The sequence below is a fragment of the Jaculus jaculus genome, chromosome 13 (genome assembly GCF_020740685.1).
Source record: "Jaculus jaculus isolate mJacJac1 chromosome 13, mJacJac1.mat.Y.cur, whole genome shotgun sequence".
NCBI classification, from domain to species: domain Eukaryota; kingdom Metazoa; phylum Chordata; class Mammalia; order Rodentia; family Dipodidae; genus Jaculus; species Jaculus jaculus.
In genome coordinates this window covers 23707278-23733162 of record NC_059114.1, presented here as the reverse complement: position 1 = coordinate 23733162, position 25885 = coordinate 23707278, and the positions used below count along the sequence as shown (strand labels likewise).

General features: G+C 42.2%; 1 protein-coding gene across 1 annotated transcript in view; it reads left to right on the top strand.

Moving 5' to 3' along the window:
• Tmem116 (transmembrane protein 116) overlaps nucleotides 1–25885 on the top strand; it is a 78706-nt gene that overhangs the window by 5633 nt on the left and 47188 nt on the right. The window contains exons 4-5 of the mRNA XM_045132375.1: nucleotides 4958–5089; nucleotides 23423–23527. Of these exons, the coding sequence (XP_044988310.1) occupies nucleotides 4958–5089; nucleotides 23423–23527 (237 nt within the window). The remainder of the gene's footprint in view (nucleotides 1–4957; nucleotides 5090–23422; nucleotides 23528–25885) is intronic.

Here is a 25885-nt window from a genome sequence, read left to right as displayed (position 1 = left end):
TGGGCTTATAAGCATGTACAGCCATGCCCAGCTTTTTACATGGAAGCTAGGGATCAAACTCAGGTCCACATAATGTGTACAGCAAGTGGTCTTAACCCACCGAGCAATCTCCTTAGACCTACTTTTGCCCATCTTTCATGTTTTGTTGTTGTTTTTCTAGGTACTCTTGCTCAAGCCCAGGCTGACATTGAATTTAGTCTCAGGGTGGCCTTGAACCCATGGAGATCCTCCAACCTCTGCCTCCTGAGTGTTGGGATTAAAGGCGTACACCACCATGCCCAACTGTTTTTAATCATTTCTTCTGAAGCCTATTGTGTTTGCTTAATAATACTGAATTTTGAGCCGGGCGTGGTGGTGCACGCCTTTAATCCCAGCACTCGGGAGGCAGAGGTAGGAGGATCACCGTGAGTTCGAGGCCACCCTGAGACTACATAGTGAATTCCAGGTCAGCCTGAGCTAGAGTGAAACCCCACTGCAAAAAAAACAAAAAAAGAAAACAAAACTGAATTGAAAGTCTCACATAGTGTTTGTTAAAGCAATTTTTAAAATTTATTTATTTGAGAGCAACAGACAGAGAGAAAGAGGCAGATAGATAGATAGATAGATAGAGAGAGAGAGAGAGAATGGGCATGCCAGGGCCTCTAGCCACTACAAACAAACTCCAGATGCATGCGCCCCCCCTTGTGCATCTGGCTAACGTGGATCCTGGGGAATAGAGCCTTGAACCAGGATCCTAAGGCTTCACAGGCAAGCGCTTAACCGCTAAGCCGTCTCTCTCCAGCCCTTGTTAAAACATTTTAACATTTTTGCCTTTCACATGTAAGTCATTTGGGCTGGAGAGATGGCTTAGTGGTTAAAGGCACTTGCTTGCAAAGCCAGACAGTATGGGTTTCTATTTCCCAGTACCACATTCAGCCAGATACACAAAGTGGCCAGCACCCACTTAAAGTTCATTTGCAGTGGCAGGAGGCCCTGGCATGCTCATATTCCTTCTTTCTCTCTCTCTCACTGGCAAATAAATTGATAGAAATATTTTATTTAAATTATTTAAAATTATATAATTATAAAAAAGTGGGCTAGAGAGATGGCTTAGCAGTTAAGGTGCTTGCTTGTAAAGCCACAGGACCCATGTAAGCCAGATGCACATGGTGGCACATGTGTCTGGAGTTTGTAGCAACTAGAGGCCCTCGTGTGCCCATATTCTTGCTCCCTCCCTCTCTCTCTCTCTCTCTCTCTCTCTCTCATTTGATCTCTGCCTTGTTCTCTCTCTCAAATAAATAAATAAAACATATTGAAAAAGAAAAGAAAAGAAATCCAGGCATGGTGGCACCCTACCTCAAAAAAAAAAACAAAAAAAAAAACTAAAGCCGGGTGTGTTGGTGCTCATCTTTAATCCCAGCACTCAGGAGGCAGAGGTAGGAGGATTGCCTTGAGTTCAAGGCCACCCTGAGATGACATAGTGAATTCCAGGTCAGCCTGGGCCAGAGTGAGACCCTACCTCAAAAACAAACAACAACAACAACAACAAAGACCTCCAGAAGAAGGAAACATCTTTATTATCTTTATCATACATCAGAGGCCTGCATGTGCCTGGGTTTGCTTTAGGGTCTGTTGAATCTGTTTTGTCAATTTCAGAATAGAGTACCTATCGCAGGCTGTATATGAAGTCTTGAGAGCAGATAGAGAAATTTTTTTCTTTAAGAATATTTTATTTTAGTTTTATTTTTGTTTTTCGAGGTAGGGTCTCACTCTGGCTCAGGCTGACCTGGAATTCACTAAGTAGTCTCAGGGTGGCCTCGAACTCTTGGCGATCCTCCTACCTCTGCCTCCCGAGTGCTGGGATTAAAGGCGTGCGCCACCACGCCAGGCTTATTTTAGTTTTTAAAGACAAAGTTTCACTATGTAGCCCCCTTTGAACTAATGATTCTCCTACCTCTACTTCCTGAGTGCTATGATTATAGGTGTGCCACAACTCCCTGCTAATTAGTGTATTTCTACATCAGATTTAGAGTCAGTTTGACAAATTTCATAGGAAAAGCAGATGAGATTTAATTGAGATTACACTTGATATATAGATCAATTTCAGTAAAACTGACTTTTTTCATTTTCAAGGTAGGGTCTTATTCTAGCCCAGGCTAACCTGAAACTTACTCTGTAGTTCCAGACTGGCCTTGAACCTCAGCGATCCTCCTACCTCTGCCTCTCAAATACTGAGATTAAAGGTATGCACCACCACATCTGGCCAAAACTGACATTTTTTTTAATCTTGTAATCCATGTGTTGCTAGATTTTCTTTGATGTTTCTCAATAATTTTTTTTCCAATTTTCTTTTGAGGCATGATTTTACTCGAGCCCAGGCTGACCTGGAATTCATTCTGTAGTCCTAGGTTGGCCTCAATCTCACAGTAATCCTCCCACCTCTGCCACCCAAATGCTGGGGTTAAAGCATGCACCACCATGTCCAGACTATTTATTTATTTATTTTCAAGTAGAGAGAGAAAGAGAGAGGGAGGGAGGGGGGGAGATAGAGAGTAGATATGCCAGGGTCTCTTACCAGTGCAAACAATCTCCAAATGTATATGCTACTTTGTGCATCTGGCTTACATGGCCCTGGGGAATTGAACCAGATGATCAGGCTTTAGAAACAAGCACCTTTAACCACTGAGCAATCTTTCCAATTCCCAAGAAATATTTTTTCTTCAAAGACTCAAAAAATTTTTTAATTTTTTATTATTGACAATTTCCATAGTTATAGACAATAAACCATGAAAATTCCTCCCCCCTCACTTTCCCCTTTGTAATGGCACTCTCTATCATATCCCCTCCCTCTCTCAATCAGTCTGTCTTTTATTTTGGTATCATCATCTTTTCCTCCTATTATACTGGTCTTGCGCAGCTAGTGTCAGGCACTGTGAGCTCATGGATATCCAGGCCATTTTGTGTCTGGAAGAGTGCATTGTAAGGAGTCCTATCCTTCCTTTGACTCTTAAATTCTTCCCATCACCTCTTCTACAATGGACCCTGAGCCTTGGAAGGTGTGATAGAGATGTTTCAGTGCAGAGGACTCCTCTGTCACTTCTTCTCAGCACTATGGTGCCTTTTGAGTCATTCCAGAGGTCACTGCCATCTGAAAAGAGAAGCTTCTCTAACCAGAAATGAGAATAGCATTAACATATGGGGATGAACATTAAGAAAAGTGCTTACTGTGCAATTTGGTGTTTATAATATATATATTTAGCCAGACACTTGCAGGTGTAACATCACTAGGGTTTATGATTTTGCCCATCATAGGTTTTCAGTATCAGGCATGTATTCCCTCCTGTGGAGCAGGTCTCCAGTCCAACTAGAGAGTGGTTGGTTACCCCCATAATAGACATGTCACCCTTGCACCCATTGGCTCATTTGGTCTGTCTGGCTAAACCTAAGGCTTGCAATCTCCACTGCTGTTTATCTCCACTGATGACTTCTCTCTCTCCCATGGAGCTGCATGCAGGATAGCTTTTTCCAGCTTTCTGTATTCTGGTTTACACAGAGGGGGTTTTCAGCTCAGCTCCAGCCGGATTTCTCAGTGACCTTGCAGTGTAAGCATGTGGAGTCTTCAGCAATAGGGTTTTGCCATCTGTTCCTAGTAGGAAACCAAGAGCTTTGAAAATGGCCTGTACTGGTTTCAGAATATCAGGGATCTTGCTGGCCAACAACTCACTGGAAGGTATCCCATCCTTGGCACTGAAAATTTTCTAGTAACAATCTATGGGTTCTGAATGTGCTGTTGTCCAAAAAAGGAGGTTTGGGCTGGAGAGATTATTTATCACTTAAGGTGCTTGCCTACAAAACCAAAGGACCCAGGTTCAATTCCCCAGGACCCACATAAGCCAGATACACAGGGGCACATGTGTCTGGAGTTCATTTACAGTGACTAGAGGCTCTGGCATGCCCATTCTTTCTTTGTCTCTCTTCTCTCTCTCTCTGATTGCAAATAAATAAATAAAAATAAACAAAAAAGGAGGTTTCCATGTGACTTATTCATAACCTTAGATTTGGATTAATATTCCCCCACCCTTCCTTTACTCAATCTTCAAAATTGATTTTTTAAAATTTTTATTTATTTATTTTAGAGAGTGAGAGAGGGAAAGAGGCAGACACACACACACACACACACACACACACATACACACAGAGAGAGCGAGAGAGAGAGAGAGAGAGAGAGAGAGAGAGAGAGAAAGAGAGAGAGAGAGAGAATGGGCATGCCAGGGCCTCCAGGCACTGCAAACAAACTCCAGATGCATGCTCCACCCTGAGCATCTGGCTTACGTGGGTTCTGGGGAATTGAACCGAGTTTGCAGGCAAATGCCTTAACCACTAAACCATCTCTCAGCCCCCAAAATTGTTTTTAAGTAATTAGGAATGTGGAGGCAAAAGGATACTAAAAATAAGGGATAACCTTCACCAACACAGTCAGAAGTTAGAAGGCAGCATGAATAATCCTGGTATTTTCCCTTTGCTTTGCATTAGTATGCTTCTCTATTTCTGTTTTTCTTTAAGTCATCAACTATATCTCTAAACACTTCACTAATGACATCATTTTCCAAATTTAGAACATGTTGGCTGTGCAGCTAGCATACTCTCAATCATCCGTTTTTGTTATCTATTTACAAAAAAAGCTTCATCTATCCATTCTTTTTTGGCCCTATATCTGAGGAAGGAACATTCCTGTGAGTAAGAAAGTCAAGTGCTATTTAATTCATGAATCTTCTTATTCCAGGACATTGAAATAATTGAATACAGATTCCTTTCTACCTGGAGTCTTCCCTTACAATCACCACAGTCAAACAGTTTACAGAAGCTCTGGCAAAATGACACCTAACTTTCTACTTAAAATATAAATGTGAATGTAAATGATTGTTTTGTTCTCCTAGCAACATCACTTACTAAAGTAGTATTTTGTGGCTTTTGACAGATAAAACCACTCTTTTACCTGAACTTTTCTGACCTCCTGTTGGGAATTTGTTGGCTCATGAAGGCACTTCTTTATGGAACTTCAACAACACATAAGGACATCATTTGCTATAACCTACAAACAATTGGAGAGGTAAGTGCTACTAAACTCTGAACATACTTTTCAAGGAAGATACAATCAGTTCTAAGAATCAAAGAGGATACATTCTGGAAAAAGGAGACCATTTGTTTATTGTTACACATTGACACAGTAGCTTTCAATAATTTTTGTTTGTTTGTTTTTTAATTTTTAAATTTTTATTAACATTTTCCATGATTATAAAAAAAAATCCCATGGAAATTCCCTCCCTCCCCCCGACACTTTCCCCTTTGAAATTCCATTCTCCATCATATTACCTCCCCATCTCAATCATTGTACTTACATATATACAATACCAATCTATTAACTATCCTCCTCCCTTCCTTTCTCTTCCCTTTATGTCTCCTTTTTAACTTACTGGCCTCTGCTACTGAGTTTTTTCCTACTCACGCAGAAGCCCAATCATCTGTAGCTAGGATCCACATATGAGAGAGAACATGTGGCACTTGGCTTTCTGGGCCTGGGTTACCTCACTTAGTATACTCCTTTCCAGGTCCATCCATTTTTCTGCAAATTTCATAACTTCATTTTTCTTTACCGCTGAGTAGAACTCCATTGTATAAATGTGCCACATCTTCATTATCAATAATTTTTTTTGTGTGTTGGAAATAGTTCCTACAATAAACATGGAGTATACCTGTAATACCAGAACTTAGGAGGTGAATGGAAGAGGATCTAGACCAGAAGACCAGTTAGGCTACACAGTGAGACTCTGTCTCAAAATAAATAAATTATTTAAGCAATCAATTAATTTAAAAAAAACTCACAATGTCTGGTGCTACCTATACAAGATTTGCATAATATAGGGCAAAAATGATGACATCAAAATAGAAGAGGGACTAGTGAAGGAGGGAATACAGGAGAGGAAAAAAAGGAGAGTGGTAAGAGGGAATTATGACCAAGGTACATTGTATTTATATGAAGGTGGTCAATAAAACGTTTTTGGTTGGAGCCAGATGTGGTGGTACACACCTTTAATCCCATTAATCTTAGCACTTGGGAGGCAGAGATAGGAGGATCGCTGTGGGTTCGAGGCTACCCTGCGACTACATAGTGAATTCCAGGTCTGCCTGGGCCAGAGTGAGACCCTACCTTGAAACCACCTCCCCACCCAAAAAAAGTTTTTGGTTGGGTTCTTTGTCTTTGATCTTTCAAAGTAGGGTCTCGCTCTAGCACCAGCTGACCTGTAATTCATTATGTAGTCTCAGGCTGGCCTTGAGCTCACTAAGATTAAAGTGCTGAGATTAAAGGTGTCAGCCACCATGCCCAGCAATATTAAAGTTTTTAAGGGCTGGAGATGGCTTAATGTTTAAGGTGCTTGTCTGCAAAGCCAAATGACCCAGGTTTGATTCCCCAGGACCCACATAGGCCAGATGCACAAGGTAGTACATGCATCTGGAGATCATTTGCAGTGGTTTGAGACCCTGGCATGCCCATTCTCTCTCTTTTGCTCTCAAATAAGTAAATGAAAAGTAAATTTTTTTTAATTTTGAAAAAGGCTAGAGAGATGGCTCAGTGGTTAAAGGGACTTGATTTCAAAGTCTGATGACCTGGGTTCGATTCTCCAGTATCCACATAAAGCCAGATGCACACAGTGGTGACTATGTCTAGATATTGTTTGCAGCAGCAAAAAGTCCTGGCATGCTTACCATCTCTCTCTCTCCCCCACCCTCCTTTCTGTCTTTTCTTTGTGTGTGTGTGGCTTTTCAAGGCAGGGTCTCCCTCTATCCCAGGCTAACCTGGAATTCAATATGTAGTCTCAGTGAGGTCTTAAACTCATGGTGATTCTGCAAAGCCTAAGGACCCAGGTTCTATTCCCCAGTACTTATATAAAGCAAGATGCACAAGATGGTGCATGCATCTGAAGTTCATTTGCACTACCTAGCTCATGCCCATACTCTCTTTCTATCTGCCTCTGTCTTTCTCTCTTAAATAAATAAATAAGTAAAGTATTTAAGAAAATAACAGCATGAACTAAAGAGATGGCTCATTGGTTCTCATACAAGAATGAGGGGACCTGAGACTACCTGAATTTGATTTACTAGCACCCACATAAATATCTGGTGTTGGCCATGCATGTCCGTAACCCCAGTCTTGTGGGATGAAGAAATCCAAGAATTACTTGGGCTTGGGAAATGGCAAGCTCCAGAACCAGTGAAAGACACCATCTCCTCTGGCCTCCACGGGTGCTTGTATGGTCTTGCACATCTGCATATTCACATATACATACCACTACCACCACCACCACCACATGTACTGTATACACGAATGTACAAAACAACAAAAAATCCTTTTTGTTTTGTTTTGTTTTGTTTTATTTTGGTTATTCAAGGTAGGGTCCTGTTCTATCCCAAGTTGACCTGTAATTCACTCTGTAGTCTCAGGCTGGCCTTGAACTCACAGTGAGCCTCCTACCTCTGTCTCCCAAGTGCCGGGATTAAAGGTGTGGTCACCAGGTCTGGCTTGTGTCACTTTTTTGTATTCACCTTCCTGGAGCTTGGAAATGAAACCCAGGCTGACAAGTTTTGCAAGCAAGCACCTTTAACCACTGAGCCATCTTTCCAGCCCCCAAATCAGCTATTCTTTTTTTTTTTTTAATTTTTTGTTATTTATTTATTTGAGAGCAACAGACAGAGACAGAAAGAGGCAGATAGATAGATAGAGAATGGGTACGCCAGGGCCTCTAGCCACTGCAAAGGACCTCCAGATGCGTGCACCCCTTGTGCATCTGGTTTACGTGGGTCCTGGGGAATCGAGCTTCGAACTGGGGTCCTTAGGCTTGATAGGCAAGTGCTTAACCACTAAGCCATCTCTCCAGCCCCAAATCAGCTATTCTTACTGAGTAACTCAATGCCATTTAGTAACTTCATAATTTTTTAAAACATTTTTTTGTTGCTTATTTATTTGAGAGCAACAGGGAGAGAAAGAATGTGTGTGTGAGAGAGAGAGAGAGAACGGGCGCGCCAGGGCCTCCAGCCACTGCAAATGAACTCCAGACGCCTGTGCCCCCTTGTGCATCTGACTAACATGGGTCCTGGGGAATTGAGCCTCGAACTGGGGTCGTTAGGCTTCACAGGCAAGCGCTTAACTGCTAAGCCATCTCTCCAGCCCCTCATAATGTTTTTCAACCATTATCTCTGTGTAGTTCCATAACACTTATTTTTCTTTATTTATTTGCAAGGAGCGAAAAAAGAGAGAGAGAGAATGGGCATATCAGGGCTATAGTCACTGCAGATGAACTCCACATGCATGTGCCACTGTGCATCTGGCTTTATGTGGGTGCTGAGAAACTGAACTGGAGTCATTAGTCTATGTAGGCAAGTGCCTTAAACACTGAGCAATCTCTCCAGCCCCAGAACATTTTTATTACCCTAAATAGAAACCTCTCACCCATTACAAAGTTGTTTATCCCCTTCTACTACCTTCTAGAAATCACTAGCCTCCTTTCTGTTGGTATATTCTACCATTACAATAGATAGATTTATAAATACAATTAACAATATGTGGTGTTGGTGGGGGGTTTCTTTGTCTTTTGTCTTTTTTGGGGGGGGGGGTTCAAGGTAGTGTCTTACTCTAGTGCAGGCTGACCTGGAATTCACTATGTAATCTCAGGCTGACCTTGAACTCAGGGCACTCCTCCTACCTCTGCCTCCCAAGTACTGGGATTAAAGGTGTGCACCACCATGTCCAGTTTTTGTCTTGTTTGTTTGTTTGTTTTGAGGTAGAGTCTCACTTGAGCCCATACTGACCTAGAATTCACTATGTAGTCTTAGGGTGGCCTCAAACAGGATAGTCCTCCTATTCTGCCTCCTGAGTGCTGGGATTAAAGATGTGTGCCACCACACCAGGCTCTCTTTTGGCTTTTTTAAAAATTAATTTTATTTTTTATAAATAACAACTTCCATGATTGTAAACAATATCCCATGGTAATTCCCTCCCTCCCCCCACTTTCCCCTGTGAAATTCCACTCTCCATCATATTCCCCCTTCAGTCTCTCTTTTATTTTGATGTCATGATCTTTTCCTCCTATTATGATGGTCTTGTGTAGGTAGTGTCAGGTACTGTGCGGTTATGGATATCCAGGCCATTTTGTGTCTGGAGGAGCACATTATAAGGAGTCCTACCCTTCCTTTGGCTCTTACATTCTTTCTGCCACCTCTTCCACAATGGACACTGAGCCTTGGACAGTGTGATACAGATATTTCAGTGCTCCTCTGTCACTTCTTCTCAGCACTATGGTGCCTTCTGAGTCATCTCAAGGTCACTGCCATCTGAAAAGAGAAAGTTCTGTAATGAAAAAGTGAGAGGAGCATTAATATATGGGTATGAACATTAAAGAAGTGCTTACTGGGTAGTTTGGTGAGCATAATATATACTTTTAGCCAGGTAGCAGCAGATGTTACACCCCTAGGGCTCATGACTACCCCTGTTGTGGATTTTCAGTATCAGGCATGTATTCCCTCCCATGGAGTGGGCCTCCTGTCAAATTAGAGGGTGGTTGGTTTCCCCCATAACAGACTTGCCACTATTGCATTCGTTGGCTCATTTGGCCTGGTTGGCCAAATATAAGGCTTGCAGTGTCCACTGTGGAGTATCTTCACTGGTGATTTCTATCTCCTATTGAACTGCATGCAGCATGGCTTCTTCCAGCTTTCTGTCAGTTGGTCTACATGGAAGAGGTTTTTAGCTCAGTTCCAGCAGGATTTCTCAGTGGCTTTGCAGCCCAAGTATGTGGAATCTTCAGCAGTAAGGTCTTACCATCTATTCCTGGTGGGAAATCAAGGGCCTTGGCAATGCATTTTATCTATTTATTTATTTATTTGATAGAGAAAGAGGGAGGGGGAGAGAGAGAGAGAATGGGCACACTAGGGCCTCCACCCACTGCAAACAAACTCCAGACACGTGTGCCCCCTTGTGCATCTGGCTAATGTAGGTCCTGGGGAATCGAACCTGGGTCCTTTGGATTTTCAGGCAAATGCCTTAACCACTAAGCCATCCCTCCAGACCTCTTTTGGCTTCTTTTTTTTTTTTTTTTTCTGAGGTAGGATCTCACTCTAGCTCAGGCTGACCTGGAATTCACTATGTAGTCTCAGGGTGGCCTTGAACACAGGGTGATCCTCCTACCTCTGCCTCCCAAGTGCAGGGATTAAAGGTATGCGCCACCACGCCTGGCACTTTTGGCTTTTTTGAGAGAGGGTCTCACTATGTAGCTCTGACTGGTCTGGAACTTGCTATTTGGATCAGGCTGGCCTTGAACCTGCAGCAGATCCTCCTGCATATGCCTCACTAATGCTAAGATTACAGGTGTGCCCTATAACACCTGGCACAATATATGGTATTTTGTAACTTACTTCTTTCACTTAGCAGATTTTAAGGTTCATTTAGTATGTAGTATGTTTGGTATTTCTGTTTATGCCTGAATAAAATCCGTTGTTTGTACTGTGTGAACAGTGCTGCTGTGTACATGGGTGTATTTGTTAGTCTGAATACTAATTTCCCAATACAGTCTAACTTGTCCTTTTTTTCTCTTATGGATCATGGATCCTAGAGGGTCATGCTTTTTTTAAACTTTTTTGTTCATTTTTATTTATTTATTTGAGAGTGACAGACGGAGAAAGAGGAAGATAGAGAGAGAGAAAGAGAGGATGGGCGTGCCAGGGCCTCCAGCCACTGCAAACGAACTCCAGATGTGTGTGCTTCCTTGGAACTGGGGTCCTTAGGCTTCACAGGCAAGGTCTTAACTGCTAAACCATCTCTCCAGCCCCGAGGAGCATGCTTTTAATTCCAGAATTCAGGAGGCAGAGAAATAATAATAGCTGTAGGTTGGAGCTAGTTTGGGCTTAACTGGGTGATTTCCAGGGCAGTCTGGGCTAGAGTGAGACTCTGCTTCAAAACAAACAAACAATGGCAAAAACAAACACACATGGCTCCAATACATAATCTTTTTTAAAAAAAATATTTTGAGAGAGAGAGACAGGAGGAGAGAGATAATGGGTGCTCCAAGGTCTTCAGCCTCTGCAAACCAACTCCAAGCACGTGCATCCCCTTGCGTGCATGTGTGACATTGTACGATTGCATCACTATATGTCTGGCTTACATGGGACCTGGAGATTCAAACATGGTTCTTAGGCTCCTCAGGCAAGTGCCTTAACTGCTAAGCCATCTCTCCAGACCCAATACATAATCTTTATAAAAATTTAAATATTAGCTGGGTGTGGTGGTGCATGCCTTTAATCCCAGCACTTGGGAGGCCAAGGTAGGAGGATAGCTGAGAGTTTGTGGCCACCCTGAGACTACATAGTGAGCTCCAGGTCAGCCTGGGCTAGATCAAGACCCTACCTTGAAATCCCACCCCCCCAAAATTTAAATACTACGTGGGAGATGCAGCTCAGTTGGGAGAGTACTTGCCTACCATGCATAAAGCCCTGGGTTGAAATCCCAGTACTGCATAAACCAGGCATGGTGGCACATACCTCTATTCCCAGCACTGGAGAAGTAGAAGAAGGAGGATCAAAAATTCATGGTCATCTTTGCTTACATAGCAAATTCAGCCTGGGGCACATGAGACCCTTTCTCAAAAAAAAAAAAAAAAAATTAATTAATTAAAATCCTGAAGGATATGTACTGAAAAGTAAAAGTTCATTTCCCTTCCTGCTTTTACTTCTATAATTTGATCAGTTTAGATGGCATAGCTCTACTGTTCAAAATTCTCTTTTAGCTGGTTCTTGAGGAACAAAAAAAACTAGGGGTTGAGAGGGGCAGGGCATTCTTGTATAAGCAAATGAAGAGGTCCTAGACTCAAAGAGCCACAGTAAAGAAAGAAGCAGTCACCTGATCTAAACAAACAAGAATCTAGATTTCCAATTTTCTTTCTTGTTCCTTCTTCTTTTTTTTTTTTTTTTTTCAAGGTAGCCTGGAGAGATGGCTCAGCAGTTAAGGCAAGGTAGTCTCCCTCTAGCCCAGGCTGACCTGGCACTCACTTTGTAGCCCCAGGCTGGTCTCAAACTCATAGCAGTCCCCCACCTCTGCCTTCAGAGAGCCAGAGAGCAAGGATTAAAGATGTGCACCACCACGTCTGGCTTTTTTGTTGTTATTAGATTTCCAGTTCTATTCTTTAAGCAGGAAAACTTTTTTTTTCCGCCCCATGGTAGGGTTTCACTCTAGCCCAAGGTGACCTGGAATTTACTATGTAGTTTTAGGGTGGCCTTGACTTTACAGCGATCCTCCTACCTCAGCCTCTCAACTGATGGGATTAAGACATGTGCCTCTACGCCCAGCCAAGGAAGGCTCTTTTATTAAAAAAAATATATATATATATATGTTGGGCTGGAGAGATGGCTTAGCGGTTAAGCGCTTGCCTGTGAAGCCTAAGGACCCCTGTTCGAGGCTTGGTTCCCCAGGTCCCACGTTAGCCAGATGCACAAGGGGGTGCACGCATCGGATTTCGTTTGCAGAGGCTGGAAGCCCTGGCGCGCCCATTCTCTCTCTCCATCTATCTGTCTTTCTCTCTGTGTCTGTTGCTCTCAAATAAATAAATAAATAAAAATTAAAAAAAGAAAGCTTAAAAAATAAAATGTTGTCCTCTTTTTGAAAACCGTGGACAAGCATTTTGGAAAATGCATGGCAATTAATATTAATTTCCATAGAATGAGTTCATCCTTGGCTATATAACAAGTTCAAGAGCAGTCTCAGTTACATGAGACACTGTCTCAAAAAAAAAAAAAAATGCCTTCTAATGCCAAACATTTGAAGCTGGGCGTGGTGGCATGTTCTATGTGCTCTACCCTTCCTCCATGTCCCCTTTTTTAGCTTCCTGGCCCTACAGACACTCATTCTCACTTATACCCACTAATCAAGAAACTTGAAGAGATTATCTAGGCTGATTCCATTTCCTTGATTTGGTGGTGGTATGGGATGTTGACAGAGAGAAGGGCACTCAGAGGAGGGCACCCATAGAGTTATCACTGACATGTGGCAGTGTGGGACACTGAGGCAAGCAAGAGAAGGGTACCTAAATAGCTTTTTTTTTTTTCAAGGTAGGGTCTCACTCTAGTCGGGGTTGACCTAGAATTCACTGTAGTCTCAGGGTGGCCTCAACCTCACAGCAGTCCTCCTACCTCTGCCTTCCAAGTGCTAGGATTAAAGGTGTGCGCCACCACACCTGGCATAGTTTTTTTGTTTTGCTTTGTTTTTTTCAAGGAGGATTTTACCTTGAACTCATGTGGTAGCCCCACCCTGGCCTTGACTCACAAAGATCCTCCTATCTCTGCCTCCAGCCTGAGTAGCTTCTTCTTTTTTAGTGTATTTACTTATTTATTAGAGAGAGAGAGAGAAAAAACAGGCAGATAGAAAGAACATGGGTGCGCCAGGGCCTTCAGCCACTGCAAATGAACTCTAGACTCTTACACCACCTTGTGCATCTGGCTTATGTGGGTACTGGGAATCAAACTTGGGTCCTTAGGCTTCACAGGCAAGTGCCTTAACCACGAAGCCATTTCTCCTACCCCTGAATAGCTTTCTAATGTCCTTTAAAGGTTTCAGATCCTAATGGTTCCGTCAGCATTAATATTTTTCTGCTTTGAGATTTTATTTTCCTCTCTCTCTTTCTGCTGGGGTAGTCATGGTGTAGAAATTAGAACTAGGCTTGTTCATCTTATATTATTATAACTTCCTTATGTATTGAGTTAGATAATGAAAAGAGCTTTAGAGCATACCTAGAGCTATTCAGGAGGAGAACTGGCTGGGCACAGCTGGAGTACCCTTATGCCACTTTACTGAACTGGAATGAACACACACACACACACACACACCCACACACACACACACACACAAATATTCATTTACTAAAAGCTATGAGCTACTCCTCTGTTCTGGAACTTACCTCAGAAGCAAAGTAGATTTAAAAACTAAGCCAGGAGCTGAGCATGGTGCACTTGGGAGGCAGAAGTAGGAGGATCACCATGAGTTCAAGGCCAGCCTAAGACTACACAGTGAATTCCAGGTCAAAGCCAGGCTGGAGAGATGGCTTAGTGGTTAAGCACTTGCCCGTGAAGCCTAAGGACCCTGGTTTGAGGCTTGATTCCCCAGGAAATACATAAGCCAATTGCACAAGGTTGCGTATGCATCTGGAGTTCCTTTAGTGGCTGGAGGCCCTGATGCACTCCTTCCTTCCTTCTCTTTCTGCCTCTTTCTCTGTCTCTCTCAAGTAAATAAGTTCAAGGCCTGCCTGAGACTACAGAGTGAGTTCCAGGTCAGCCTGGGCTATAGAGTGAGATCCTACCTTGAAAACAACTAAAAAAATAAAATAAATAAGTACCTGGGTATGTGACATACACCTTTACTCCCACCTCTCAGGAGGCACAGGTAGGAGAATTGCTATGAGTTTGAGGCCAGCCTGGGCTACAGAGTTTGACTCTACCTTAAAAAAAAAATAAACAAAATAAACAAAAAAAAAGATGCTGTCTTCAGTTAATGTAAACTATTCTTATTTTGAAGGTTTAAAAATTCTCCACCTTGGGCTGGAGAGATGGCTTAGCGGTTAAGCGCTTGCCTGTGAAGCCTAAGGACCCCGGTTCGAGGCTCGGTTCCCCAGGTCCCATGTTAGCCAGATGCACAAGAGGGTGCACGCATCTGGAGTTTGTTTGCAGAGGCTGAAAGCCCTGGCACGCCCATTCTCTCTCTCTCCCTCTATCTGTCTTTCTCTCCGTGTCTATCACTCTCAAATAAATAAATAAAATTTAAAAAAAAAAGACCCGAATGTTTAAAAAAAAAAAATTCTCCACCTCTTCAAAAACAAATTTCACCTTTAGATCTAGTGTTTCCTTTACATAGTTACTGGTTTGTTACTTTTTGTTGTTGTTGTTTCGATGTAGGGTCTCACTCTAGCCCAGGCTAACCTGGAATTCACTATGTAGTCTCAGGGTGGCCTCAAACTCATGGCACTCCTCCTATCTCTGCCTCCCAAGTACTGGGATTAAAGGCATATGTCAACATGTCATGCATCTGGAGTTCATAGGCACTGGCAAGAGGTTTCAGCTTGTCCATTCTCTTTCTTTCCTTGAAAATAAATAATTTTTTTTAAAAATAAAGAATTTTAAAAAATATTTTATTTTATTTATTTATTAGAGAGAAGCGGGGAGAGGCAGGTAGAGAGAAAGGGAGAGAATGGGCATGCCAGGGCATCTAGCCACTGCAAATGAACTCCAGGTGTGTGGGCCATCTTGTGCATCTGGTTTATGTGGGTTCTGGGGAATCAAACCTGGGTTCTTTGGCTTTGCAGGCAAGTGCCTTAATTGCTCCAGCCCAAGAATTTTTTTTTTTTTGAGGTAGGGTCTTGCTGTAGTTCAGACTGACCTGGAATTCACTCTGTAGCCTCAGGCTGGTCTCGAACTCATGGCAGGTCTGCTATCTCTGCCTCCTGAGTACTGGGATTAAAGGTGAGTGCCACCAGTGCTGGCTAGAGAAAAAAAATTTTTAGTTGATGAGAGGCAGAGTCTCAAAGCCCAGGGCGACCTGTTATTCATTATGTAACCTAAATTGCAGTTGATCCTCCTGCCTCAGCCGTTGAGTGCTAGGACTACAGGTCAACCACCACATCAAGGTTCTTCTTCGTCTTCTTTTTCAAGGTAGGGTCTCTCTTTAGTCCAGGCTGACCTGGAATTTATTATGTAGTCTCAGGCTGGCCTACAACTCACAGTGATCCTCCTACCCCTGCCTCCCGGGTGCTGAGATTAAAGGTGTGCACCACCACACCTGGCTCCTCCTCCTTATTTTATTTTTATTTCTTTGGTTTTTATCAGGTAGTGTCTCACTCTACCCCAGGCTGACCTGGCACTTACTCTGTAGTCCCAGGCTGGCTTTCTTTTGTTTTTATGCAGAGCCTCACTCCTGGAACTTATTCTGTAGCTCCAACTGGTCTTGAATTCATGGATATCCTCCTATCTCAGCCTCCCTAGTGCTGAAATTATAGGCATGAGCCACCGTACCTCATTGTCTTTTTTTTTTTTCATTTTTATTAACATTTTCCATGATTATAAAATATATCCCATGGTAATTCCCTCCCTCCCCACCCCCACACTTTCCCATTTGAAATTCCATTCTCCATCATATTACCTCCCCATTACAATCATTGTAATTACATATATACAATATCAACCTATTAAGTATCCTCCTCCCTTCCTTTCTCTTCCCTTTATGTCTCCTTTTTAACTTACTGGCCTCTGCTACTAAGTATTTTCATTCTCACACAGAAGCCCAATAATCTGTAGCTAGGATCCACATATGAGAGAGAACATGTGGCGCTTGGCTTTCTGGGCCTGGGTTACCTCACTTAGTATAATCCTTTCCAGGTCCATCCATTTTTCTGCAAATTCCATAACTTCATTTTTCTTTACTGCTGAGTAGAACTCCATTGTATAAATGTGCCACATCTTCATTATCCACTCATCCGTTGAGGGACATCTAGGCTGGTTCCATTTCCCAGCTAGTATAAATTGAGCAGCAATAAACATGGTTGAGCAAGTATTTCTAAGAAAATGAGATGAGTCCTTTGGATATATGCCTAGGAGTGCTATAGCTGGGTCATATGGTAGATCAATCTCTAGCTGTTTTAGGAACCTCCACACTGTTTTCCACAATGGCTGGACCAGATTGCATTCCCACCAGCAGTGTAGAAGGGTTCCTTTTTTTCCACATCTCCGCCAACATTTATGATCATTTGTTTTCATGATGGTGGCCAATCTGACAGGAGTGAGATGGAATCTCAATGTAGTTTTAGTCTGCATTTCCCTGATGACTAGTGACGTAGAACATTTTTTTAGACCTCATTGTCTTTTTTAAAGATCTTGAAAACCAGGACTGTGATCCAAAGGTAGTGGCTAATATCTATCATATCATCTCAGTACTTGTGATGTGTTGACATGAAAGCCTGCCTCAGAAGCAAAACATAACTTAGAAATGAGAATGACATGGTGGGCTACAGAGTCTAGGTCAGCCTGGGCTAGAGTGAGACTCTGCCAAAAAAAATAAATAAATAAATAAAAGAAGGAAGGGAAGAAAAGAAAAAAAAGAGGGAAGTGAAGGAGGAAAAAGAAGGGAAGAAATGGACAGAAAGCCTGGTGTGGTGGTGTTATGCCCAGATCACAGAGTCCCCAAAGACCACACGTATGCAACAGCAAAGAGCTTTATTTTGGACTTAAGCTCAGGCTCCAGACTTTGCCAACACAGTGGGTACCTCTAAGAGCCCCGAATGGTGTCTGCGTGGAGCTTTTATTAGGTTTAAACATAGAAAAGGGTAATTTCCAATGTAGTAGTTACATGATTGGTTGACATGTAGCAAGAGCATATATGTTGCAGGCTGATTGGTTACGTAGTAGCTGAGGACTGTTAAGCAAATTTATCTACAGTCACAAGAGCCACAGGAATGTATAATATCTACTTGGTCTTTTTTGATTGGCTTGTTACAGGGATTATTTTGGGTTCTGAGCAGTTTGTGGTTGTTTCTCCCAGTAACTGCAAAGTGCTGTGTCAGTAATTTGGGCCCTGCAGGGAAACAGAAACTTAGGCCTATTAATATATTTAAAGTCTGTCATGGCATTACTTTGGTTTGGGCTCTTCAGTAGTATATACCTTTAAGCTCAGGACTCTGGAAGTTGATATGGGAAGATTATCATGAGTTGGAAGTCAGCTGGGCAACAGAAAGTGAGTTCTAGTTCAGCCCAGGCTACAGTGAGACCCTGTTCCAAAAACAACCAAAAGAAAAAGAAGGGAAAAGGGAAGAGAAGGAAAGGAAAGAAGAGAAAGGAAGGGGAGAAGAAGGAAGGAGGGAAAGGAAAGGGAGAAAAAGGAGAAAGAGGAAGGAAGAAAGAGAATGAGAGAAGGAAAGAAAGCAAAGACAAAGAGGGCTAGAGCGATGGTTTAACAGTTGAAGTGCTTGCCTGTGAAGCCTAAGAAACCAGGTTCGACTCTCCATAACCCATGTAAGCCAGATACACATATTGGTGCATGCATCTGGAGTTTGTTTGCAGTGGCTAGAGGCCGTGGCATGCCCAATCTCTCTCTCTCCCCCATAAATAAATAAAATATTAAAAAAGAGAAGAAAAAGAAAGCCACCTAGCCAGAACTCTGGAATTTCCTTTTTGGATCTGCTTTAGGCTGGATGCTAGTATGGGAAAGATTTGGGATAAATAATCCACTACTTTATTTTATTAGTTTAATAGCAGAAACAAAATAGCTTCTGCCACTTATTGAACCTTCAATAATAAATTTCTTGTTTTTCTTATTATAAAAAACAGGATGAGCCGTGCATGGTGGCACACGCCTTTAATCCCAGCACTCGGGAGGCAGAGGTAGGAGGATCGCCATGAGTTCGAGGCCACCCTGAGACTACAGAGTTAATTCCAGGTCAGCCTGGACCAGAGTGAGACCCTACCTCAAAAAACAAAAACAAAAAAAAAAAACCAGGATGAAACATCATGGTGCATGCTTGTAGAAATACAAATGTAATAAAATGAGCAGAAAGTTCTTTTGTCTTTTACTCCATAGCTTCTTCCTTATACCTGATAGTAGTTAAACCAGTATTTGCCTTACTGAGATTTAATAGAATAGAGATGACAGGTTTGATGAGGCTTCGACCTCAAAAAATACAAAGCAGTTAGGATAAAACACTGAGTATTAACATTAATCACAATGGTCATAGTTGTTAACAATATCACTTAGGCTTTTTATAAATTTTTAAGTCTTCCAACTTCAAGAAAAGTGATTTTATAATGCTCTTGAGCTGATTGAGGAATCTATTTGATATAATGACATCCTGGTTCCCTCTACTGGTTTGAATAAAATCACATACACACCACCTTTTTTTTTTTTTGGCGGTAATGGGATATGGCTTTTTTGAGACAGAGTTTTACTCTAGCCCATGCTGACCTGTGGCCAGAACTCACTATGTAGCTAGGCTGGCATAAACTCACAGAAATCCTCCCACATCAGATTCTCAAATGCTGGAATTACAGGTATGAGCCATCATGCTAATTTACCTATTTGCTTGCTATCTCCTTCCTTCTTTCTTTCTTTCTTTTTTTCTTTCTTTCTTTCTTTCTTTCTTTCTTTCTTTCTTTCTTTCTTTCTTTCTTTCTTTCTTTCTTTCTTTCTCTCTTTCTTTTCCTAGGAAGGGTTCCCTCTAGCCCAGGCTGACCTGGAATTCACTATGTAGTCTCAGGCTGGCCTCAAACTCACAGAGATCCTCCTACTCCGACTTCCCAAGTGCTGGGATTGAAGACATATACCACCATACCTGGCAAAACTGGGTGTTTCAATAGATTTTGTCCAGTTTTTAAAAATATGAGGCTGTGGGCTGGAGAGATGGCTTAGTGGTTAAGGCACTTGCCTACAAAGCCAAAGGATCCAGGTTTGATTCCTCATGCCCATGTAAGACAGATGACAAGGTGGCACATGTGTATGGAAATTATTTGCAGAGGCTGAAGGCCCTGGAATGCCCATTCTCTCCCGCTTTCTTTCTCTCAAATAAATAAAAATTATTTTTTAAAAAGAGAAGTTAAAAAAATATGAGGCCATGGGCTGGAGAAATGGCTTAGTGGTTAAACGCTTGCCTAAGGACCCCGTTCAAGCCTCAATTCCCCAGGACCCACATTAGCCAGATGCACAAGGGGACACACACATCTGGAGTTCATTTGCAGTGGCTGGAGGCCCTGGCGCTCCCATTCTCTCTTTCTCTCTCTATCTGCCTCTTTCTCTCTCTCTCACTGTCACTCTCAAATAAATAAATAAAAATAAACAAAAAATTTTAAAAAAATATATGAGGCCAGAGAGTACATTTTCTTTTTGTCATTTCATCAGTAGCTGAAGCAGAAATCCAGTCCTATTTTGTTCTGCTGGTTCCTTGTTATCAGTATGTATGTATGTATGTGCATGAGTGCACCAGGACCTCTTGCCACAGTGCTTGTGCCAATTTTTTTCTTTATATCTAGCTTACATGGGTGGGTGGCTTGGGACTCGAACCCAGGCTAGCAGGCTTTGCAATCAAGTGCCTTCAACCACTGAGCCACTTTCCCAGCCCCTGTTCTTTAGTTCTCTTAAAGATCTTTAAATGGGGAGAAGGCTTAGTGGTTAAAAATGTGTTACACATGCCTGATTACCAGAGTTTAGATCCCCAGCACCCACATAAAGCTGGATACAGTAGAACACACATCTTCAATTCCTGCATGACTGTAGTAGTCAGAAGAATCCCACAAGTTTATAGGCCAGCTAACCTGGTGTATGTGGCAGCCAACGTTCAGAGAGATGTATTGTCTCAAACAAAGTAGAAGGTAAGGATCAGTCCTGAAATTGTCCTCTGATCTACACACACACACACACACACACACTGTGGCACATGCACACCCATACACACACTTTTTTTTTTTTCGAGGTAGGGTCTCACGTTAGCCCAGGCTGATCTGAAATTCACTATGTAGTCTCAGGGTAGCCTTGTACTCATGGTCTCATGGTGATCTTTCTACCTCTGCCTCTAGAACGCTGGGATTAAAAGTGTGTGCCACCACACCAGCTATGACAATTTTTTTTTTTTTTTGAGGTAGGGTCTCACTCTAGCCCAGGCTGACCAAGAATTGAGTTTGTAGTCACAGGTTGTTCTTGAACTCACAGTGATCCTCTTACCTCTGCCTCCCAAGCGCTAAGATTAAAGGCATGCACCACCACTCCCAACCCACAAACAATATTTTAAAAAATAATTTATTTGCAAGCAGAGAGAGAATGAATGAATGGATGAATATGGACCTGCCAGGGCATCTAGCCATTGCAAATAAACTCCAGATGTATGTACCACTTTGTACATCTGGCTTTATGTGGGTGCTGGGGAATCAATCCTGGGTTGTTAGGCTTTGCAGACAAGTGTCTTAACTGCTGAGCCAACTCTCCAGCCCCACACACAATATTGTATCCAGTGTGTATGTGTATAGGAGTGATTTGCTATGGCACACATGTGGAGATCAGAGGATAACCTTTGGGAATCTGTGCTTTTACACCTTCTTTGAGACAAGGTCCTTTGTCATTACAAATGAATGCTAGTCTATGAACTTTGGGTTCTAATTCTGCCTCCTGTTGTCATAGGTGTGTTGGGACCACAGGCACATGCACCACTTTCTGCTGGGGAAGATTGAAGTTGGGACAAAAGGCTTTGCAAGCAAGTGCTTTTAATTGCTGGGCCATCTTCCTAGCCCCTGTTTCATTCTTTTGAATAAAAAATTCAGTTCAAGTAATGTAGGGTATTTCTTTTCTTTAATTAAAAAAATTATTTATTTATTTATTTATTTATTTGAGAGAGACAAAGAGAGAGAGAGAGACAGAAAGAATGGGCATGTCAGGGCCTCCAGCCACTGCAAACAAATTCCAGATGCATGCAACACCTTGTGCATCTGGCTTTACATGGGTCCTTTGGAACCAAACCTGGATCCTTTGTCTTTGTAGGCAAGCACCTTAACCACTAAACCATCTCTCCAGCCCAGGGATTTCTATAGTTTGGATTTTTGTTGTTGTTGCTTTTTTTGAGGTAGGGTCTTACTGTAGCCCAGGCTGACCTGGAATTCAATATGTAGTCTCTGGGTGGCCTTGAACTCACAGTGATCCTCTTTCCTCTGTTTCCTGAGTGCTGGGATTAAAGGTGTGCACCACCATGCCTGGCTAGTTTGGATATTTTTTGTTTCCACAAAATTCATGGAGTAGTTTAATCCCCATAATCATGTATGTATCATATATGTGTAACAATGTTATTAAAAGGCTGGAAACTAACCATAGTGTTTAGAGGTGAGATCTTTAGAGGATTAGGATTAGATAATGTTTTTTAAAATGAGAGCCAGGCATAGTGGCACATGCCTTTAATCCCAGCCCTTAGGAGGCAGAGGTAGAAGGATTGCCATGAGTTCAACCTGAGACTACAGAGTGAATTACAGGTCAGCCTGAGCTAGAGTAAGACCCTAACTAGAAAAAACAAAGCAGAAAAAAAATGAAAGAGCCCTGCTGCAATTACCTTCTCATTACTGGGACAGAACACCTGACTAAAAACACCTGACTAGAACACCTGGAGAGAGGAAGGACTTTATTTTGGTTTACAGTCTTGAGGGGAAGCTTTATGATGACAGAGGAAGGCATGTCATGAACAAAGGCTAGACATCTCCTCTGCCACAGTAGGTGGATAACAGCAGCAGGAGAGTCAGCTGAACTAACACTAGCAAGCTAGAGGCTAATAAACCTCAAAGTCCACCCCAGTGACACTTCCTCCAGTAAGGCTCCATCTCCCAAGTTGCTATCAGCTGGGGGGTCAAGTGTTCAAAACACATGAGTTTATGGGAGGCGTCTGATTGAAACCACAAGTTCCCTAGGTGACTCCTTGTAGCTTTGCAAGCAGATGGAGAGAGACAGATACAGATCTGCATGTGTGTTCTTTATCTTTTGCTATGGGAGTCTATGCTGCCCCCAAGAAAGACTCTGCCAGCAAAAAAGTCACAAGACAAAGCCCCTAGATAATATACTTCCAAAACTGTGAGCCAAAATAAACTTTTTTTCTTCAAAAATAGTTGTACTCTAGAGTGTTGTTACAGTAATGAAAAAATGGACGAATACAGTTACCACTATTAAAAATGGAAATCCTGGGCTGGAGAGATGGCTTTGCGATTAAGGCGCTTGCCTGCAAAGCCTAAGTACCCATGTTCGACTCTCCAGATCCCACATAAGTCAGATGCACAAACGTAAGACAAGATCAAGGTCACACATGCCCACTAGGCGGTGCAAGTGTCTGGAGTTCAAGTTCAGTGGCTGAGGCCCTAGCATGCCAATTCTCTCTCTCTCTCTAAAAGAGAAAAATAAAATTTTAAAAATCTTTTAAAAATATATGATAGAAAAATATTCATACAAATACAATAGCTGGATATGGTGGTGTAAATCTTTAATTCCAGCACTCAGGAGGCTGAGGATTGTCATGAGTTTGAGGCCAGCCTGAGACTATATAGTGAATTCCAGATCAGCCTGGGCTAGAGCAAGACCCTGCTGTGAAAAACAAAACAAACAAAAAAGTACAACATTTAGGTGAGAGGAAGTAAAAAATGCTGTGGCTATTCTAAATAATCAAAAGGATGAAATAAAGAAGTTGAAAAAAAAACTTGGGTGTCATTTATGTAGTCTGGGTAAAGTACAACCAGTTTATGTGGTGTGAAGACTAGATGGTATGTTACTAACAGGCCACAGGTAGGATAATGGGATAAATTTTAAGAAGTCAGATTGGAATGGTTATGATGGGTTGTTTTGACTTTCACCTAGATATTCTGCATTTCCTCATTTCTCTACACCATCAATTACATCTGGTATCTGTATACAGAGCTGAGGAAGAAACATAACCAGAGTGGACAGAGCACATCTCTGCTGGTAAGTCTTATTCAGAGTAAATATAACAGTAAAGAGCAGTAAGACTAGGGCTGGAGAGATGTCTTAGTCATTAAGGCTTTTGCCTGTGAAGCCTAAGGACCCAGGTTCGATTCTCAAGTATCCACATAAGCCAGATGCACATGGTCACACATGCATCTGGAGTTTGTTTCCAGTGAAGTGGCTAGAGGCCCTGGTGTGCCATTCTCACTCTCTCTCTTTCTCTCCCTCTCTCTGTCTCAAATAAATAAATCTTTTTAAAAAAGAAAAAAAGAGTAGTAAACTGGGTGTGGTAGCACATGCCTTTAATCCCAGCACTTGGAAGGCTGAGGGAGGAGGCTTGCTGCAAATTCGAATTTGAGGCCAGCCTGAGATTACATAGTGAATTCTAGGTCAGCCTCAACTAGAGTGAGACACTACCTCAGAAACAACAACAAAGAAAGGAGTACTCTAAGGAGCTGGAAAGATGGCTTAGCAGTTAAAGTTGTTTGCTTGCAAAGCCTGTCAGCTCTGGTTTAATTTCTTAGCCACTCATATAAATCTGCATGCAAGTCAAACATAGTGGTTGTTGCAGTCAGGTTCATATTGCGGGCAGAAATCGCCCGACCAAGAGCAGCTTTTGGGGAAAAAAAAAAGGGTTTATTTTGGCTTACAGACTGGAGGGGAAGCCCCATGATGGCAGGGGAAAATGATGGCACGAGCAGAAGGTGGCCAACATACCTTTGTACTGTTCCCTTTTAGACCCTTTGCTCTAGGTAACAAATACTCTACTTTCTGTCTCTGTAGACTTACCTTTTCTGGACATATCATATGAATACGTTATTTTATATAACAATGTATGTGTGTGGTTTCTTGTGTCTGGTTTCTTTCACTTGACATAATCCTTTTGAATTTCATTCATTATAGCATGAATAAGCAATCCATTTTTTAAAAATAATTTTTATTTATTTGCAAGCAGAAAGAGAGAATGAGAATGGGTGTGCAGGGCCTCATGCCACCACAAACAAACTCCAGACATGTGCCACTTTGTGCATCTGATTTTACATGGTACTGGAGAATCAAACCTAAGCCTTCAAGCTTTGAAAGCAAGTGCCTTCAACCACTTAGCCATCTCTCCAGCCCTAATTCATTATTTTATTGCTAAAGAGTAATTTATTTATAGCAAATTGATGTCTTTTTGTATTTGCATAATTATGTCCATGTGTTTATGTGTGTGCATGTGTTTGTGTGTTAATATGTGTGTGCATTCATGTATGTGTGCTTGCATGCAAGTGTGTATCTCTGTGCGTGTGTGTACATGCACATGTGTGTGCATGCATATGGAGGCCAAAGATTGGTAACGGGTATCTCCTTCTATCACCCTCCATCTTGTTTTATTGAGATAGGGTCTCTCACTGAACCCAGAGATCACCAATTCAGCTCATCTGGCTAACCAGCTTGGCCCTGGGATCTGCCTGTCTCTGCCACCTGAATTCTGGAATTGTAGGCTGACAAGGTCACAAAGCAAACCAAGGGGCTGGGAAGATTGCTCAATGAGAAGAGCACTTCTGAGGCTGTCATTGAGCTCTTCATCTCCCATCTTCCACTTCCCAAGGGCTAGAAATACAGGTGTGCATCACCATGCCTGGTGAATTTCTTTCCCTTACTTTTCTTTTCTTTTTTCTTTCATATTTTTCCCCTGAGACAAGCCCAACCAACTGGCCCTTTTTTATTCTTTTTAAATTTATTATTATTTTTATTAACAACTTCCATGATTGTAGACAATAACCCATGGTAATTCTTTCCCTCCCCCCCAGCTTTCCCCTTTGAAACTCCACTCTCCATCATATCCCCTCCCCCTCTCAATCAGTCTTTTACTTTGATGCCATCATCTTTTCCTCCTATTATGATGGCCTTGTGTAGGTAGTGTCAGGCACTGTGAGGTCATGGATATACAGGGAATTTTGTGTCTGGAGGAGCACTTTGTAAGGAGTCCTACCCTTCCTTTGGCTCTTACATTCTTTCCGCCATCTCTTCTGCCATGGGCCCTGAGCCTTGGAAGGTGTCATAGAGATATTGCAGTGCTGATTACTCCTCTGTCACTTCTTCCCAGCACCATGATGGCTTTTGAATCCTCCCAAGGCCACTGCCATCTGAAAAGAGAAGATTCTCTACCAAAAGTGAGAGTAGCATTAATATAAGGGTATGAACATTAAGAGAAGTGCTTACTGGGCAGTTAGATGAGCACAGTATATACATTTAGCCAGACAGCAGCAGACATTATACCCATGGGGCTCATGACTACCCCTGTTGTAGGTTTTCAGTATCAGGGATGTATTCCCTCCCATGGAGTGGGCCTCCAGTCCAATTAGAGCGCAGTTG